Source organism: Canis lupus, chromosome 30 (genome assembly GCF_048164855.1).
Source record: "Canis lupus baileyi chromosome 30, mCanLup2.hap1, whole genome shotgun sequence".
Classification (NCBI taxonomy): Eukaryota; Metazoa; Chordata; class Mammalia; order Carnivora; family Canidae; genus Canis; species Canis lupus.
The window spans coordinates 41,398,517-41,417,063 of record NC_132867.1 but is presented as its reverse complement, the minus strand read 5'-3'; the positions used below and the strand labels follow the sequence as shown (position 1 = coordinate 41,417,063).

General features: G+C 61.8%; 2 protein-coding genes across 6 annotated transcripts in view; both read right to left on the bottom strand.

The window, feature by feature from the left end:
- Positions 1–229: 229 nt before the first annotated feature.
- On the bottom strand, positions 230–12,910 carry PWP2 (PWP2 small subunit processome component). 2 transcript variants are annotated; one of them, XM_072807149.1, is made up of 21 exons: positions 12,835–12,910; positions 12,416–12,528; positions 11,452–11,546; positions 11,106–11,205; positions 10,232–10,375; positions 9,337–9,472; positions 8,894–9,120; positions 8,531–8,674; positions 8,338–8,408; positions 7,825–7,961; positions 7,497–7,645; positions 7,195–7,342; positions 6,835–6,985; positions 6,208–6,388; positions 5,059–5,206; positions 4,547–4,655; positions 3,240–3,305; positions 2,226–2,444; positions 1,923–2,073; positions 1,731–1,805; positions 230–780 (listed from the first exon to the last, which is right to left on the bottom strand). In XM_072807149.1, exons 1-21 carry the CDS (start codon positions 12,850–12,852, stop codon positions 609–611), a joined length of 2,754 nt encoding a protein of 917 aa, XP_072663250.1. In that variant the 5' UTR covers positions 12,853–12,910; the 3' UTR covers positions 230–608. The 2 variants fall into 2 exon arrangements, with proteins under 2 accessions (XP_072663250.1, XP_072663251.1); XM_072807150.1 differs by having other exon boundaries at positions 12,412–12,528; positions 12,835–12,876.
- Positions 12,911–13,488: 578 nt separating this feature from the next.
- TRAPPC10 (trafficking protein particle complex subunit 10) overlaps positions 13,489–18,547 on the bottom strand; it is an 89,097-nt gene continuing 84,038 nt past the window's right edge. For all 4 annotated transcript variants that reach the window (XM_072807145.1, XM_072807146.1, XM_072807147.1 and 1 more), the window contains 2 exons: positions 17,106–17,300; positions 13,489–16,774 (listed from right to left, as the gene is read on the bottom strand). In XM_072807145.1, the coding sequence (XP_072663246.1) occupies positions 16,536–16,774; positions 17,106–17,300 (434 nt within the window). In that variant the 3' untranslated portion in view covers positions 13,489–16,535. The remainder of the gene's footprint in view (positions 16,775–17,105; positions 17,301–18,547) is intronic.

The following is an 18,547-nucleotide window of genomic DNA, read 5'->3' as shown; positions in this document are numbered from 1 at the left end:
CTCCCCACCGAGCCCCAGGGCCCAGGAGGGAAGAGCAGCGTGTCTCCCGTCCACCTGTGCCCAGCTGGCACAGGGGCGAGTGAGCTCCCAAGAGCACCGTGCAGTTCCTCCCCAGTGCGCAGGGACTCTGGGGGCGAGGGCTGGGGCGTGCCGGGCTGCCCTGCTCATTCCCCCGCCACAGGCCCGATCCCGTGACCCAGGATCCATCTTGAACATCTTCAATCCAGGGTTCAGGTTTACTCCACACTTTTATTGTAGAAAACCTCCTTTTCATCTATCATCCCAACTGTATTAAAAATATAAGTTACACTCCTACAAAGTTCAAGTCTATAAAAACGAACCCATCTGCCTCCCTGGAGAGGCGTTTCCAAGAGCAGATGAGCCAAGCTCATGTTTGCTCGGAGCGCGGGTGCCCGGCCGTGTGCCAAGGCCGTGCTGGCCCGGGGAGCGGCTGGCTCCGGAGCTGCAGCCGCGTCTGGCTCGGAGTCCTCCGGGCCGGTGCCCCCGCAGCCCTGCGCACTGCCCTCCCTCGCTTCCGGGGCCCAGGCCACGGGCTCCAGTCTTCGGGGGTCTTCATCCAAACAAGCGGGGCTGGGACGGGGCCGGCCCTACACCGGCTGCGCGGCCCCATCGCCCTGCCCTCCCCCGAGCAGGTGCAGAGTGTCGTCATCGGACGGGTCTGCTTCCTCCTCGCTGCCCAGCGGTTCTGACGGGCGCTTTCTGCCCCGCTGCCTGGACACTGCCAGAATGTACTGGATGTTATAGCGGTTCCAGTCACAGCTGTTAAAAGCACACAGGGGTCGCGTCAGTGATGGCTCTTCTCTCCCATCAGGACTCTGGCTCGCCCGGCGCCCGACCCCCTTCTGTGAGCCCCCGACCTGCCCGCCCTGCCCTGCGGCGCGATGCACCCATGCCGGTCTGTCCTCGCCACCCTGCCCTGCTCTGGGCCTGACGCAGGCGGCCCCAGCAGCCCCGGCAGCCCCCGAGGAAGGGGCCGGCGCGCAGCCTGAGGGCAGAAGGGATGCCCCAAGTCAATTAATTCTCCACATGAACACAGACAAAAATCACACCCTTGTTCCCTTGTTCTATGTTTCACATAGAAAACCATGTGGCAAGAATGAGGTAAGGGTAAAGGGCCCACAGGGCGCCACGACTGCCCCCGCGGGAAATCCAAACAAAATCTAGCTTTGGCAACGTAACTGGAGCCTCCCGCGGATGAATACTCAAAAGCTGGCTGCGCCCTGTGCAGCAGCAGCAAATGGCCCCACGCGGGAGTCCCGGGAACGATGCCTTTACGCCAACGCCGAAGTACAAGCGTTGGTCTGAGAGGAGCTCTGCGGCGTCCCGCGGGCGGGACTCTCAGAAGAAAAGCCTCCGGGAGGGAGGCTTGTCCTCGGCTCCTAAAGACCCAGGACGCCGTCAAGGACAGACACGGACCTGCACACACCAGGCAGAGAACACACCTCCGGGGATGGCGTGGGGACACCCGGCCCCAGGTCGCTGCGTGCCCACCTCTCCGCTGGGGCACAGCCTCCTCCACCGCCCTGACCCGGAGCACACTTGTTTCCTCGGAGGGCGCTCTCCCTCCAGCTCCCGGCCGTACCTGAAGCCGGCCAACCTCGCGTCCCACCGTGGGGCAGCCCAGGTGGGGAAGAAGCCCCTCGCGACATTGGCCCCCAGTCCCCCAGACAGACGACGCAGGCGGCCACCCTCGCGTGGGCCACACGTACAGTTTGGAGATGTCGTCCAGGTGCCGCTGGATGCTCTTCTGAAGGAACTGAACGGCCGGCAGCACCTTCCCCGCCCTGCAAGGGAGACCTGCCTTGGTACACAGCACCAGCCCAGGGCCGCCCGGCCCCTCGCGCACGATGTCCCCCTCCCGACATGCGAGGCGCAGCCCAGGGGCAGGGGGCACGTCCCACCTGGACTTCAGCTTCTGGCCGTGCACCATGAGCAGCTTCTGGGTCCAGATGAGGTAAAATTCCAGGTGGCAAGACACTTCAAAGGACGAAGCTAAGAACTCCAGCACTTTCTCCACGTACAGGTCAGGAAGCGAGGAGCTGACAACTTCCACTGGGGGACGAGGAGAAAGCCGGGTTCGCTTTGCGGAGAACTCCCCACCCCACCGCCCCCATCAGGAGCAAGAGCGAGGATGGCTCAGCCCCTCAGCATCCCCAGAGACCGACCTCGTGCGCCAAGCCCCCGCGGAGTCAGCCCACGCTCACCCTCGTCCCAGGGCACCGACTCCAAGGTCTCCTGCAGCAGCTTCTTCTCGTTGAGCCGGAAGGCCATGAGGATGGCCCTGGTGAAGTCCTGCTGGCGCAGGGCCGCCCGGATCCGCGCGGGGGTGATGCTGGCATCCAGCTCAAACGGGTCAAACAGCATCTGGGCGTCCAGGGAGTAGACGAGGAGCCCCTCGGTGGTGGTGGCCGCCCAGCAGTGCCCTGGGAGGCAAAGCAGCGAGGGCCTTCCTCCGCGCTCATTTCCACTCTCCCCACTTTTTTAAAGAACAGGTACTGACTTAACCCCAACAGCAGGGAGGTGCACGGGCTGCCTTCCCGCCACTCCCAGCCCCGCCAGCGTGTGCTTGTGAGCAGACACACACGTGTGTGCTGCCGTCCTGTCTGCAGCAGACCCAGGAACTCCTCTGTGGGGCACACACTGCTCTGTGGGCCACGCAGCCTCTGCTGCGACGCCGTGGTGCCCCGGGGAAGACACGGGAGACCCAGCACGGCGTGGAGCTGAACCCCAGGCCCACAGACGAGGGGCTGCCCGAGTCGCCCCCCGAGCCCCGGTCTGCATCTCTGGTCGCACTGCGGTACGCGGCCCCGTGCTGCTCTGCACCCTGCTGCTTCCGGCACTCACTCGATGCCAGGGAGGGGGGCTGTGACCCCACAGACAAGCCCCCTACGAGCCTCCCTCCTGCATGCTCCGCCCCAGGCTCCAGGCCCCGTGGACAGACTCTCCCATGCGGCCCCTCCCAGACTGGCACATGTCTGTGGTGCCCAGGGCAAGTCTGAGAGCCCAGCGCATCTGAGGCCACCCCCTCAGCGTCCTCAGAGGAGGACAAAGGTGACCACGTGTTACCCATGGGGACACAAGGCCCTGAGCCAGCCGGGAGTGTGACCAGCCTCGTCCCTGGGAACACAGGCAACAGGTGCACCGCGTCACCGTGAGCCCGGAAGCCCAGCGGCTCCCCCACCCCTCCCAGCACCAACCACCAGTCGCGCGGGGCTCACCGGTGGGAGAGAAGCGAAGCGAAGTCACCCTGATTTCAGGCTTGAAGTGCCGAGAGCTCATGTCACCTGGAAGAGAGCAGCAGCGCCTTGCCCCTGGCCGGATGGAGGGAGGGCCCCTGCCGCTCTGGGCCATCTGCGCAGCCCTGCCCCGGCCTCCCTGCCCCGTCTGCAGGTGCAGCACGGGAGTCCTGCGCTAGGGCCCCGGAGGCTGTGACGGGCGCCGCTGGCCTCCACGGACGAGCCCTTGGAGCACCGCTCGCAGGCATCCCGCCTGGCCGGTGAGTGGCACGTCTGCTTTTCCCACCCAGGGCTGTGAGGCAGGCTGGCTCCAGCCCCCACGGGCCCGTCCTGCCAGGCTCTTTGTGCAGTGCCCGTCCCACGACCGCACGGGGCAGCTGTGGGTGGAAAAAAAAAAATCCCTTCTGGAAATTTATTTTCAAATCTGCGGTCCCAGGGATGGTACGTCCCCATGGCATGAAGTCCAGTGACGGCCATCGTCAGAACAATCGGGCTCCTCTCGGCCGGGCCCAGGCCACCTGGAGACCACCTCCGTGATGTTTCACGCCTGGCTCCCCAGAAACCCTCCGCTGGGGGCTCTCGACCTCGGGATGACCTTCTGGGTCCAGCAGACCCCCCGGTCTCTCCACACTTGGTGCCAACAAGCACCTGCTCTGCCCAAACAGTGACCATCGAGACGTCTCCAGACAGGCTGAGACCCACCTGTGCACGTCACTGAGGGGTTAGGGACGCCGTGCTCATCAGGAGATTCCCGAGAACACGTGGCGCAGGCAGGGGCTGCTCCAGGGGCTGCGTGGAAGGTGCAGTCCTCCCTCCACCACGCAGCCAGGCAGGGTGGGCCCCAGGCGCTGGCCATGGCAAGAGCAGGGCTGGAATGAGCCTGCCCGGGGGGAGGCCGGCATGCAGGCTTTCTGGCTGGCGGATGGCCCCCCGACAGTCTACCGGGGCCTGACGGACCCCACTCTCCTGCCCTGACCTTTTGAAGGGTGTGCACCCCTTGGGCCTCCTGGATCCCCTGATCCCTGACCCTGGAGCTCTCCCCGGAGCCCACGTGGGGGTTAGCACGAGGCACAGGGCTGGGCGTCAGCCAATGAGCAAAACCACAGGCCCAGACAGGCGGTGGGGGGGGGGGGTGGCGCGGGCCACTCGTGTGTGGCAAGAGCTCCTGGACACAATCCCTGTGGCCGCAGCAAGACAGCACAGCTGCTGTCACCCAGGGTAAGTGGGCGGTGGGCAGGGCAGCCTGCGGCGACCAGGACCTTGGGGGACACCAGAGGCCCTCTGCTCACCTTTCCTCACGCCCGGCAATGGTATGGCGACTCCGTCCTCCGCCCCAGCGTCCTGATCGATCAGTGCCAGGTTACCAAACTCTGTCATTTTCCTTCGGTTCAAAAACTCCTGGAAGGACAAAGCCCAGATGTCTCGCCATCAGGTGGAGGGCCTGAGCCCGGCCCCCGGCCCCCGGCCCCCGGCCCCTGCCCAGCTCACAGGCCACAAGCACTGGAATGCACATGGGCTGCACGATCCTGAGACGGCCACCAGCCCGTCCGCAGCCCTCGTCCCCAGAGCCTGCGGCCACCGTGGTGCCCCGAGTCTCCAGTGCACCAGGACAAGGGCTCTCGGCAGCCTCTACGAGGCCGGGACACGCCAGGCGTCTGCTCGCTAGCCTGCCCGCCCCAGGTCCTCAGGGAAGCAATGGGACCCGTGCCCTGGGGTCACTAAGCAGGGGCAGGCGTCGCCCCGCAGTGGGGCCAGGGTGTGCGGAGGGCAGGGAAGGCCGGGCAGCCCTGTGCACCCTCACCTCCATGGCGTCCAGCGACAGGTTGCAGGAAATCTCAAACTTCTTCCTGAGGATCTGCTCCTTGACGTGATAGATGCACACGAACTTGGACATCCCTCCTGCCAGGATGCTCTCGCCGTCCGCAGAGTAGCACAGCGTCGTGAAGGCCCTGAGGCAGGGAGACAGGACCACAGTCGCCCCGGGCACCCCCAGCGTGTGCTCCGCCCCCCACACCCCAGAGGGTACCCAGTGCCCCCAGCATCCTGGGCAGGGCTCTGGCCTGGGCCCCACGAGACCCCGTCACCCACTCCGCACTATGGGAGCAGCACACCCCGGAGGGACCTCCCGAGACAGGACCCATTCATGGGAAGGACCACGTGGCTCACGCTGCAAGATTTCCTTGTCGAAATCAGACGGCAAAGGAGGCTGCCCTGCCTGCCACGCACGCAGCGACCACGACTACCGGCAGGGCTGCCGACGCGGCCCCAAGCGGGCGGCACCAGGCACGCACTGGCCCGGCTGCTCACAGGACCCCATGCAGCATCGCCTGCGACACCCGAGAGCGCAAGCCACAGGAGGAGGGTGAGACTTCACCAAACCCAAAGACACCATCGAGGGTGAGAAGAGCCCCCAGAGCGCCAAGAGATTTCCAACCCAGATCCCTGGGGCGTCGCCCATCTCGAGCGCATGAACTCTCACGGCACCAGTCGAGACCACGCACCAGACAGACCTTCTTCCCCAGTCCCCGTCCCCGGGGGGGCCGGTCGGCAGAGAGGACGCGGGACCGCACCAGCCCTCTCGGACATGCGGACCCCAACCGCGTGCGGACACTGGCCCCCCCCCAGCCCAAGGGCTGCCGGTTAGAAAGCACGTGGGAAGGGGCCGATGGGGCTGTGGACGGCACAGCCACCTCGCAGAACACGGACTCCCTAGAGAAGCAACCCCGGTTACCGCGTGACCACTGGCCATTCCCCTCCAACACACGCTCAAAGACGTGAGGACGGCCGTGCACGCCAACGCCAACGAGGACACACCGATCATGACCCCCGTGAGTGCTCCACGCCCCCAGGAGGAGCCCCGCCGTTACTGTGATTTTTAAGGGACTAAAACAAGAAATCGTTGGCTCCTCAACCATTTCTTAGCGCATACACGGCTCGCCGAGGCACTCACTTCCCCTTGGCCGAGTGCTTGGCGGTGACCTTGTCCAGCTCCTTCCTGCCCGTCTTGAGGTCGTGCCTGCCCTCGATGGAGCCCGTCTGCACGGCGTTCTCAGGGTCCCAGAAGGTGATCTGGGAGTTCAGCGTGGCCACAGCCAGCTCCGCACCGTCAGGGCGGAAGGTCACAGCCAGAGCTGAAGGGACACATGTGATCAGGCCCCGAGGAGGAGCCGAGGCCCCCGCAGCAGCCGCACCCTCCCAAGTCCTGCCCGAGCTTCCATCCAGGAGAGCCAGGTGTGCAGCAGCAGCGCCCTGAGTCTGCGCACGATGGGCAGTGGCACCCGGCTCTCAGAGAGGCTCCGCCCTGCGAGGGAGGCCCCGGGGTCTAGATGGGGTCCCGGACAGACACAAGGCCAGGACAGGCCGAGCGGGGGAGGCACACGGAGGTCACAGCCAAGGGGGCTCTGAGAGGACCGCAAGACAGACTCGGAACAGAGCGGTGGGAGGCGGGAGGTCAGTGTGGTCAAGGCCCTGCGGACACAGGCCACCCTCACCCACACACGCCCGGCGGGACCCCAGGGGTCCTGAGACCAGGCCTCCCTCCCGTGGCTGCACCTGGTCCCCGTCCCCAGGCACCCACCGTCCGAGGTCAGGCCCAGCGTCTCCGTGGTCCTCCAGCTGTCCGCCATGTCCCACAGGCGCACCGTCTTGTCCCAGGAGGCGCTGGCCAGGACCGACTTCACCGGGTTGAAGCACAGGCTGCTGATGGGGCCCTCGTGGCCAGACAGAACCTGCGGCGTCCAGAGCAGGGGTGTGAAGGGACAGTGGGGCCACGCCGTGCACCAGGCCCTCACCCTGAGGCTGTGGGTTGGCGGGCTCACGGGGTGTCCGCGGCCAGAGGACCCTGCTGCTCCTGCCCTCGAGCCCGCAGAGACGCCCTCCCGCGTGGGCCGTGCCCCCGCCCCACCCCCACCCCGGCCCCCGGCCACGTGGCCCTTACATCCAGGAGCCTCCCTGTCTGCATGGACCAGATGAAGACCTCGAAGGAGTCCTGGGCCCCTGCAGACACCACCTCCCCGCTGCAGTCCACGGCCACGCAGGAGAACTGGGTGGGCCGCGGAGACGTGAAGGTGCGGAAGTTCCGGTACCTGCCCGAAGACACAAGTCCAGGCAGACACTGTTCACACCCCGAGTCCCTGGGGCTGCCCTGAGCCCGTCTACACTACGTGCCCCCCAGCAGGGCCATGAGCCTAAAGCCCCACTATCACGCCCGCCCACAGGGAGGACGAACATGAAAGTCACCTGTGAAGGTCAAAGGCACGCACGGTCCCATCCATGGAAGAGGTCACGATGACATAGCCGGTGGCAGTGAAGGTCACACCGGTGACCCCACTCGAGTGCTCCGTGAAAGTGATGAAGCAGAAGCCACTGAGGGTGTTCCACACCTTGACCTGCAGGCGGGCGGGGTGAGGAGCGGGGTGGCCAGGGCTCAGGACCACGTGCACCCGGGCACGTCAACCAGGGCCCCCCAGCCGGGAGATGCACGCGCACCTGCCCCTTGCCTCCCGGTGAGTGGCAGGAGAGGGCCCGGGTCCCCCCACCCAGGCCACAGCCGCCCGAGGAGCCCCACCTTGCCGTCGTCCCCGCCGGTCACGATGTACTGCCCGTCGGGGGAGTAGGCCAGGGACACCATGCTGTTGAAGTGACCCTGCTGCTTGAGCACGCAGGACTCGCTCTGCCACTCCCACACTAGCAGCTGGCCCAGACCTTCGGAGCACACGTGAGGGAGGGGGGCCTGAGCGCCTGAGCCGCCGAGGCAAAGACCCCTTCACACGCGAGCAGGGGACCCAGCAGAATCACTGCGGGTGGCACCTGCTGTGGTGTCATGACCCCCCCGACAGCCACAGGGTGCCCCCGCCCCCCAGACACAGGCCCAGCGGCTCACAGGCCCAGCGGCTCGGGCACCAAGGCGCTCGCAGCTCAGAAGAGCGCCAGTCCTGGACCTGCACTGCCCCCAGGCCCCAGGGCCCCAGGCTCGGGGGGGTTTCTCCCGGGAGCTGGGCAGCCCCACGGCCTTGGGGGGTGAGGGGGCCACGGTCAGCGGTCCTGTTCCTGTTCTCGCCTGACTCTGCAGGAGACGAACCTGAACAGCCAAAGGCAAGCCAGTCCCCGGAGCTGTTGACGGCGATGGACGCGATGCTCTGGTCAGAGATACTGGCGGGAGAGCGCGGTGTGAGAAGGCGACACCGCGAGCCCCTCTGCCCGCCGCCCGCCTGGCCGCTCTGCACCCCCACCCTGCACAGCCAGGCCCCCACAGCACCCAGCGGGGCGCTCACCTCAGGGAGTGGATGAGGTTGAACTCAGGCAGCTCGTGAAGGTGGAAGATTCCGGAAGCAAAGCCGGTGACCAAGAGATGGGTCTTCTTGTGGTAGGCCGCAGCGGTCAGCTTGTTGAAATCTCCCTCTTTGTTGAAAAAGTACCTACACGGGTGGGTGGTCAGAGGACGGTGGACGGGCAACCAGGGAGCCAGGCTGCGTCAGCCTGCGCCCAGCCCCCGGACCCAGGGACAGGGCCCCAGCTCCACGCAGGACCCCTGGCCCTGCAGCCCCGGGCCCTGCCCCTGGGACACGGGGCAGCCTCCGCGCCACGTTTCAGCGTGGAGGGTGCGAGGTCCTGCCCCACCCCCGGGGGGCACCTACTTGGCCAGCCGAGAGTATCTGACTTTCCCCTGCTGCTCCTCGGCAGCCGGCGTGGCTTTGCCCCGGACGGTGGTCTCCTCCTCCCCCTCCTCTCCGTCCTCCTTCTCCTCCGCCGCCGCCTGCAGCAGGTCTGCCCTCCAGCCCGTGGGGGCTTTCAGCCGCAGGCCCTCCGGGGGGGTGTCGCACTGCCACACACACAGGGCGCCGTCCTGGCTGAGCGTGTACAGCTGTAGGGGGTGCGGGCGAGTGGGCGCGGGTCACCCTGACGGCAGCCCACGTCAGCCACCTGGCAGAGGCCACGCCCAGGAGATCGCCAAGGGACGCCACTGCTTCCTACGCACCCCAGTGACCCGGGAGGCCACCTGTGTCTACCCGGGAAGGCCTGGCGCCTGGCTGAGACCCGGGATGCCACCGGGTGAGACACCCCAGACGTGGGAACGTACGTCTAGGCTGCTGGATTCGAAGAAGCAGGCCACGATCGCATCCTTGTGTCCCCCCAGCGCGTAGTAGATGAGGTTGTCCCAGCGCTCGGCTCCGAACACCCACGTGGACATGTCTTTGCTCCCGACCGCAAAGCACCTGCCAGAGAAGCCCACGCTCGTCCTCAGGGGCCCTGGGGGACTGCACGCAGCTGGGTCTGCCCAGCCCGCACCTCCTCCTGAGCGGCAGCTCCGTCTGTGTCTCTTGGGGGATGGGTCACCGCCCCCCTGCACGAAGCAGTCCCTCCAGGAGGTGGCCCAGGAGGGCAATGAGCACCCGCCTCCCTGACTCCCCGGGTCCCAACCTGAGGGGACCCCGCTTACCGCACACAGCCAGCGGAACAGGCGGTGCCTCGCTGAAGAGGTGGAAGGCCTGGCTGCAGGGCACCCAACCCGGCCCGAACACCCACCTGCTAGGAGCACGAGGGCTGCCGGGGGCTCCCCCCTGCCCCGCCACGGTGAGCCGGTGGACACACTGGCACCAACCACCAGCCCCCACCACTCCCTGCACACAGAGTGCAGGGCAGCTGAGAATGAGCCAGTAGCCTCCCAGGGTGGTTAGGGGTGCCGCTGTGAGAGGACGGGACCGGCCCCGTGCTCCAGGCCTCGACGTCCCACTGACACAGCTGCTCCAGATTCGAGCATCCTGGTCTAGGTCTGCGCCCTGGTTTCCAGTGACAGACGCCAGGGCAGTGCAGCCCAGCCCAGGACCAGCAGCCCACCCGGCCCTGCCACCCCACAGGACGCCCAAGCGCCCGTTTCAGAACAGAACTGCGGGATGCGACAAGACACACAGGGCTCCCCACCCCACAAGAGGCTGGTTCCGGCGTCCCCCTCAGGCCCCGCACCCGGGCCTCACCGCGAGTCATCTGTCCAGTCGATGCACGTGGTCTCATCGTACGGCCCAAAGTAGGTTTTGTCCAGGACAAACGCGTTGAACTCCCGCTTCCTCCCAGGGGCGTGGTACATCTGAGCGAGGTTGCCTTTTGTGACAACGAACTTCCTGCCGCAGAAACAGGGCGTCGTGGCCCAAGACCAGCTCAGAGGCTGGGGACAGCGCCCTGCCCGGAGGCCGTGTGCACCTGCCTCTCTGCGGCCCCCAAGCCCCCTCTTCTCCGGCAAGGACCCCGAACCCCGGAGCACAGGCTCCTCCAATGCTGCCGCCAGCCTGGGAGACCATGGCCAAGGCCAGGCCAGCCCTGCAGAGCTGGAAGGACAACATGGGCTCCACGTGACGGGCGCAGGGGAGCGGCCACTGCCCTCCAAGGGCCTTCTGAGGCCGGACACGGGATGCGGCTCACAGCTGAAACCCAGAGCCGCCCCCTGCCCAGCACATCCGGGTCAGCCTCGGGGGAGCAACCTGGGAACGAGCCCTCTCCTGTGGCCCGGGACCCGCAGCAAGGCTGGGGCTGGCCTGGACCCTGTCCGTGCACATTCTCCTCACGGTGGATGGCGAAGCTGGGGGGCAGGGGCTCCTTGGCGGCTCTACTGCCTGGAGGCCACGAGACCCACCGAGGCCCATGACTGCTGTGAAAGCAGTTTTGGTCGAGAATCTTCACGTGGGAACACCAGCCCGGAGCAGGGGGAGCAGGGACTGTGGCCATGGACGCCTGTTGAGGCAGGAGCACGGCTCCCATGGACATGCCTCTGGTTGGAAGAGCCCCAGAGCCCTGCTGCATCAGTCACGGCGTCTGGACCTCGAGAGCTCCCTGCCCCAAGCGCCAGGCCCTCACCTGCCATCGGGAGAGAAGCAGACGCTGTGCACGGAGCCCTTGAAGTGGAACTGGTGGAGCACAGACCTGCAGACCAGGCTGACCAGCAGCGCGTCCCCCCCTGCAGGGACGGGGAGTGGCATGTGTGGTCACCCCACGCACGACCCCGACAGCCCAGCCCAGGACAGCCAGGCACACGCATATCCTGCACACACACACCCTCACCCCAAAGCCCACTAGGGCCCCAGGCAAGGAAGTGACCGGGGCAGAGGACCCAGCGGCTTGGATCCCTGGCAGGACCGGGTGTTGGCCTCATGCCCCCCCACCGACCACCTGAGCTGCTGTCCCCCCGGCCGAGGGCGGTTACCTTCATCGACGATGATGGCCAGGCGGCCGTCTGGGGACAGCCCTACACACTTGACGTTGTACCGAGTAGCCAAGGGCAGAGTGTTGGATCTGTTGCTATAAAACAAAACCACAGTCAGGTAGTTGGTCCCAGTTGTCGGACGAGGGGGCGGCCTCCGACCACCCACCCCCTGCCCCCTCCTGTCCCTGGCCGGCTCCGGGCCCAGAGCTCACGGCTCGTCCCCAGCTCCCTGCTGGAGAAGAGGAAGTAAGACCAGGTTCCTGGAGAAGACTTGGCGAAACGTATTCAAGCCCTTAAAATCGGGCTTTGGTTTGGGGCCCCTGGGGACTCAGTGGAGCGACCGATTCTTGATTTTGGCTCAGGTCACGGTCTCAGGGTCGTGGGATGGAGCCCCCCGAGGAAGAAGACGGGCCCTGCAGGTTCTTCGTTCTCCCTCGCCCTCCTCCCACGCACAAGCTCACTCGCTTGCTCTCTCTCGTTCTCTCACCAAAAAAAAAAAAAAAAAAAAAAAAAAGGCGGAGGGGCCTTGGCCGTTCCTGATTTTGTCTGTAGAGAGCTCCCCGAGCCACCTGTTCAACAGAAGGGATGAACCCCGAGGACAGCGCGTGCACATGCAGCCGTCGGGACGGAATGGGGCACCCGGGGGCTCAGTGGTGCGCGGCGCCTCGGCCGTGGCCCCGGGGTCCGGACCGAGTCCCACGCGGGCCCCCGCGGGAGCCTGCTTCTCCCTCCGCCTGGGTCTCCCTCTCTCTTACGAAAAAACAAGGAAGGTGAACGTCAAGTACAAGCACCCCTCGGCTCGGGTCTAACTTTGTCCTCACGACTGCGCCTCCCGCTGCCATGAGCGGTGACCCCCCCTGTGCCCCGCGGTGCAGCGGGCGGCCTGGCGCGGCGGGGAGGGGGCGGGGGCGGGGCGGGGCGGGCGGGGAGGGGAGGGGGCGGACCGGCGCCGCGGCCCACTTGCTTTTTCAGGTCGAACACGGTGACTCTGTTCCCCACGGGGCTGATGACGGAATCGCCGTCGCACGTGAAGTTCAAGTTTCCGCAGCGATAGACCGTCCCCAGCAGGTTGGAGAACTGCAAGGAAGGCGCTCGCCGTGGTACCGGGCCCGGGAGCCAGCCGCCGCCGCAACGACGGAGCCCCGCCCCGGCCCCGCTCAGCCCCGGCCCCGCTCAGCCCCGGCCCCGCTCAGCCCCGGGTCCCTCGGGCCGCCTCCCGGGCGGGGAGGGGGGCGGGGGGGACACCGGGGACCCCGCGGGGCGACACCGCCCCGAGCCCCGGCCGCGCGGCGTGAGCGGGACCGCAGCCCTGCCGCCCCTCCCCGCCCCGCCCGCGGACCCCGGACCCCGGACCCCGGACCCGGACCCCGACCCCGCGCGCACCCGGTACGCGAACTTCATCTCTGCTGCCGCCGCCGCACGTGTGCGCCGCGCCCGCCCGCGGCCCCAAGCGCGCACTTCCGGGACCCGCCGCCACGCCGCGCCGCGCCACAGCGCCCCCAGCCGGCCCGGAGGGGCAGGGCCGCAGGGAGGAGCCCGGCCGCAGGCCCCGCCCCCGCCGCGCCCCGAGGCGGATCCCGGCCCCAGGCCCCGCCCCCGCCTGCACCCAGCAGGGCCGAGCTCCCGTCCTGTAGAGCGGGGTGCGCGCCTCGGCTCAGGTAGCTCCCCCTAGGAGGTGAGGAGCTCCGACCCCACGTGCAGCTTCAACAGCTTCCGCATTACGACCCGGGGACCAAAAGCAAGACTCGAAGCAGCTTTAGAAATTCTTTTCGCGATGCTACCAAACGTCACAAGGGTAGTTACCTTGTGACACGTTAGGTTGGCACATTGTGTTTACAAAAAACCTAAAGACTCAAGTGTCTTTATTCCTAGGGGCCACCGGGGGATGAACTATGAAAAAAATCCCTGATGCTCCCCACAACGTAAATAAATAATCTTTGCTTCGAGTCAGGAAGCATTAGGGAGAAGGCAAGAAAATTCTTCACACGCTCCTCTTTCAAGCCCCTTGGCAAAAGAATGAAGTTCAAAACAGCAAAGTTTCTTCTTAAAATGTGTATTTTCAGAATTACAATGCTTACATTTTAAACAGTCTTAATACAATGGCTTTAGTCTAACAATATATTACAGAATAATGTGAAAAATGACTCTCATAGTAAACCATGAAAATGGAATTAATACCTGCAGTGTCAAAGTCACCAACTTGTCACCTTTTCCAGTCACAGAATCCCAGCAAATTTTATTGACGACGCTTTCGGGTCTTACAGCCTGATATAGTCGACGGCTAAATTTAGAGAAAGGGGCACTTCCATGAAAAATCAAATTCCAAAATCATGGATTTATTTTAAAGATCACAATCGACAGCAAAAACATTTAGATCAGCATAGTTTGTTCTTTAAAAAGTGGTATAACGTTTCATTTTATGTACACATCTGGAGAGACTCCTTGATTTCATTTTATAACTCAAGCTTACTTTAAACACTAAAGAAACACTGAACCGGAGCCGGTGTGTATCTCCTCTGCTAACCATGGGATACCAACCAAGACTTACTGGTACACGAATCCAACCCATGACCGGCTGCGCTGACAATGGACTGTAGGTAAAAGTCATTTTCAGATTAAATACAATTCCCATATTAGAATCAGAAGTTATAATTTTTCCGATCATAGGAAACCCCATGAAATTCACCAAAATTATAACTTATTTCCTTCTCCATTTGCTAGTATTTACATCTTCCACAATATGTGTAAAACGGCTGCATATTCTGCTTTTTAGATGCACATTCTATATCCGGCTTCACAATTATTTAACAGCTGCTGCATCTTTATTAACAAAACCAGCTTGTCTCAAACGTATAAGCCTTATTTTATTTTAAACACAACAAAAATCCAAGTACTGCCTTAAAAAAAAAAAAAAAAAGGTGAAGCTTAGGTGACATTTTTCTTTTGTGTAGAACCAAACAAAAACAGAGGCACCCATGTAACTTAGGTTGCAAAAGATCTTTTGGGTAATTCCCAGGGTGGGGTGGTGGAGCGCCAAACCTGCAATAAATTTGATTTTATACAAACTGAAGATAGAAAGAAACCACGAGCATTTTGGATTCCCCCTTCATTTTTTTCCCTCTAAGTATATTATACAACTAGAGAATTTCATCGCGGGATTAGAACCCAGACACAAAGAAATCAAGCAGAAATAAGGTAACCATCGAATCAAATCCCCCTTCCGGAAGGTGAGAGGGAAAGCCACATTATACAGAGTGTGAGGCTTTTATGACAGAATCGAATCTCAAAGATCTCTTTATTCCCAGGGCTTGAAGGCAGATCTGTAGGGAAAACATCAATTTTTTACAACAAAACAAACTTATTTTAGAAACCCTAAACTATCTATTATTAGATTCTGAAGCTCTAATTTGCCTAACTCGTTGATTAGTTTTAAAGTGCACCTAAGGAAGATAAATTTCTGAAAAGTTTAATTAAACACACAGATATTGATCTTCTTTACACATTTCCGATTTCTGTAAATGAAAAAGACAGGGGGCAGGGTAGGGGGAATCACGCCACCTCATTTGTTGAGTGAAAAGACAGCGCACAGAAGCGTGGACACGACTGCTCTGTTCTAGTTGCTCCGAGCTTCCCGCCGGCCCCCGCTCCCTGCTCCCCGCCACCACCCCACCCCATCACCCCGCCAGCCTCGCTCCCACACCCACAGGTGACCGGCAGGACTGGCGGCAGCTGCTGCAGAGGCCCCCTCTCCTCTCGGGCTCACATGCTTGAGGTTGCTCCCGCGCGGCCGCACCCCGTGCTGGACCTGTCTACACTCACTTGCAGCAGCCCGGTCAGGCTCGATTCCAACCACGCCTTGCCAGGGAAGTAAGAGTTCTCTATTTCTTATGTACAAAAATACATCGCTTTGGAGAGCTGGAAAAGGTTGCATACACCCAACACTTATTTACAAGCTGTGACTCTCACACCAGTAAAAACAAACACACATTTATTTTATCCTTGATTTTTGGTGCAACTTATACATAAACATTACATCAGTTAGTCTGTACTTTTAAAAATAATAAATCAACCATATGTACAATTAAATTTACAACCGAAAGCAAATTAATCCATTGGTATGGTATGATGGCAATTTTAGTGGGCCGGCAGAGAACATTCCAAGACTTTCGTCCTTCCCACAACCAAACTAGAAGCACACTGAGAGGGCACTCCCAGTTCTCCCCTGAAATGGAGCCTCTTAATGTCTAGGACTCCGGTGCAGAAGAAACATATTGATTACACAGTGACGATGACATGTGAAGACTTTAAAGGTGAGAAGAAAACAATGTATCAACCCCCACATATATAATGATAATTAAAATAAATACATATTTAATTCCAAGTGCATATGACATTCAGTCAACATCATGGGGAGCAGGGGTTCCAGAAACATTTATTCCTAAACTACTTCGATGCCAAGTCGTCCCTTAGGCCCTGGTCTAATCTTCCCAAAGTACCTTTAAGATGGCTCCAGCTAATGGAGGTTCCAGGTCCGCCCCGTGCGACCCCCAAGGCACAGAAGGGGTTCTGTTCCCACCCCACCCCAGCCCTCAGCCTCACTGACCTGCCCTAATGGGGAGTTGTTATTCTAGAAAAGCACTGCTCATCTGGGATAAAGGACAGTGTTTTATCCCCCAGGAGACTCACGGATCCACCTGGTCCAGTATCGAGGGGGCAGCCGTGTGTCTCCCCGGAGGGCACACAGACTCCAGAAGGAACCCGTGGACCAGGAGGCTGCCAGGTGAGCGGGGAGGGGGCGACGGGAGGGAGTGGGGCTCTGGGCCAACACTGCAGGACGCCGGCACGGGGACAGGGACACTGGGACGGGGAGATGAGAGAGTAACAACACCACTGACAACACAAAAATAAACGCTGTAACTCAGCCGACCAGCCGCACGCCGAACTCCTCGGAGGCTTCCGTGGCCAGGCAGGATCACCGAAAGTCTGGTTAGCGCGAGAATGTTGCGATGGAGAGAGCAGTGGAGCCAGGATCCCTTCAAGCGCGCGCACACCCGGCCGGGGGCGTGTGCCGACCCGAGGCGGGGTCATGTGACGCTGACTTCGAGCACATGGTCGTCTTTGCTGGGGATGACCAGGATCTGCATGCCCGTGCTGGAGTTGAAGACCTGGCCGGGCGGCAGCGCTTGGAGCCGGGGCATGGGCAAGCCTTTGTGCTCGCTGCTGGAGGCCGAGTGCACGCTGCCCCTGCTCTTGATGCTGCCGCTGTCCAGCTGCTCATCCACATGCTTGTCCACCGACAGGCTGTCGTTCTCTATCCAGCTGTCTGCAAAATGCACGGAAGTGAGACACGGGCCCACTGACACGGACCAGTGACCCATCCCGGGAGCAGCGGGCCGCCCGAGCGACCTCAGGTGCACATACACGTCGCCTGAGGCAGCCCGTTTAGAGAGAACCTAGTGCGTGGGCCCTCGGAGGACCCGTGTGGGTCTCAGAGCAGGTGCCTACAACTTGTGACCCCGACCGGGTGTTTGGTGTCAGACCCCGCTGGCACCAGACCCACGCTGTTGATCCACAAGCCCGGTGGCTGGAGCTGGGTCAACCACCTCCTCGCACTCCCAACAGCGAGCGCACCCTTCATCTCCAAGAATCCTTACCGGCATCCAGTTGTGAGGAGTGCGCAGAGTGATGGGGGAGGTATTTAAACAGCCTGACGTCGGGAAGGGGGAGGTACCCCGCAAAGAGGGGCATCACCTCCATGTGGACCCGGTGAGTGGCCTGCGCGGCCACAGGCATGGAGATGACGCCAGAACTCTTCCCGCACACTGCCCAATTGCTGCTGTTGTCCACCACTGAAACAAGGAAAGCACTGGTTTTACCCCAGGAGAGGGCACTCCGTGTTCACACCAAAATAAGAGCCACCAGCAGCCCCACACTCCAGAGTGTAAAATCCGAAACTGGATACATTCTGTATCTTGCTGCCTCATAACTGTACCTGAACAGGAAACACGTATGGTTTGATAATAAGATACGTGTTGGATGCACAGGGAAAGTCACTTTGTTCTGCTCAACATCATAAACGAACAGTGATAAACTGTGCTGGAAGGCGGTGTGTCAGACTACGGGCACGCTGGCTGTCAAATTTGGAATGGGGTGGAACAGGGTGGTGGTCCGTCTAGCAGGTGGTGGCATCAGACTGGGGGTCCCAATCCCAACCTGCCGCTTGGACAAGCCTCTGGGATGGGACGGAAAGAGACGTATGTAAGCCCTTCTACCTGCAGCACAGCAGATATTCCTAATATATGCAGTTATTAGCACTAATTATTAAAACACAACCGTGACATAATTCAGTGTAATTCAAATATGTAATCGAGCACTCAAGAAGTTGGCGGATCAGGAGCCTTGTCTGGACAAGCAGATGGCCTTGCAGAGAGGTGACAGCAGCCCTGTCAAGGGGGCACATAGCAGGGCCCAGGAGCTCCAAGGACCGAAGGTCCCCAACAGCAGAGAAGGGAAGGGGTGGCAGAGGGCCGGCTTCCTACACAGGGCAGGGGAGCCTCTGAGGGAGGTGCCGCAGCAGTTCTCAGATGGTGGTCCCTGGGGCACCAGGGGGTCACACCCCTGCCTTTCTCCCTGGGCTGCCAGGCACACCGGTGGCTGGCGCCGGAGGCCTGAGGGTGAACCGAGGCCCCACATGCAAGGGGTCAGGACAGTGGGTTCCTCACCACACACTTGAGGATAGAAACTGCCAGTTTTACTTAAGGCTGTCCTTCGTGGAGTAGTCAAAATTAATTTTATTAAATCCAATCTTTAAAGAAACATCTTTTTAACTTTAACTCTGAAATGATTATAGACTCCTGAGAAGCTGCAAACCATTCGAGAGGGGCCCCGTGTACCCCTCACTCTGGGCCCCCAGGCTCCCGGGCTCACTGGGACTGAGCCAGCGGTGCTCTTCAGTCTGCGGTACTGGGCAGATGTCATCTCGAAAAAGAAGGGCGTGAGCCTGTCACTTCAAAGAAGTGGCCAATGATACAGTTCGAAACTCTGATCAAAAGGGAGAATTTCAGAAAATCTGCCTTTGCCACTGCGAGCCTGGCAG

Excerpts from the sequence above, each read along its gene's own strand:
- PWP2 (XM_072807149.1), bottom strand. Across the intron at positions 6,389-6,834 it reads GCTGGGCCTGACCTCGGACG|CTCTGGCTGTGACCTTCCGC; the intron begins GTGGGTGCCTGG and ends GTGTCCCTTCAG. Across the intron at positions 3,306-4,546 it reads ATTGCCGGGCGTGAGGAAAG|GTGACATGAGCTCTCGGCAC; the intron begins GTGAGCAGAGGG and ends GCTCTCTTCCAG.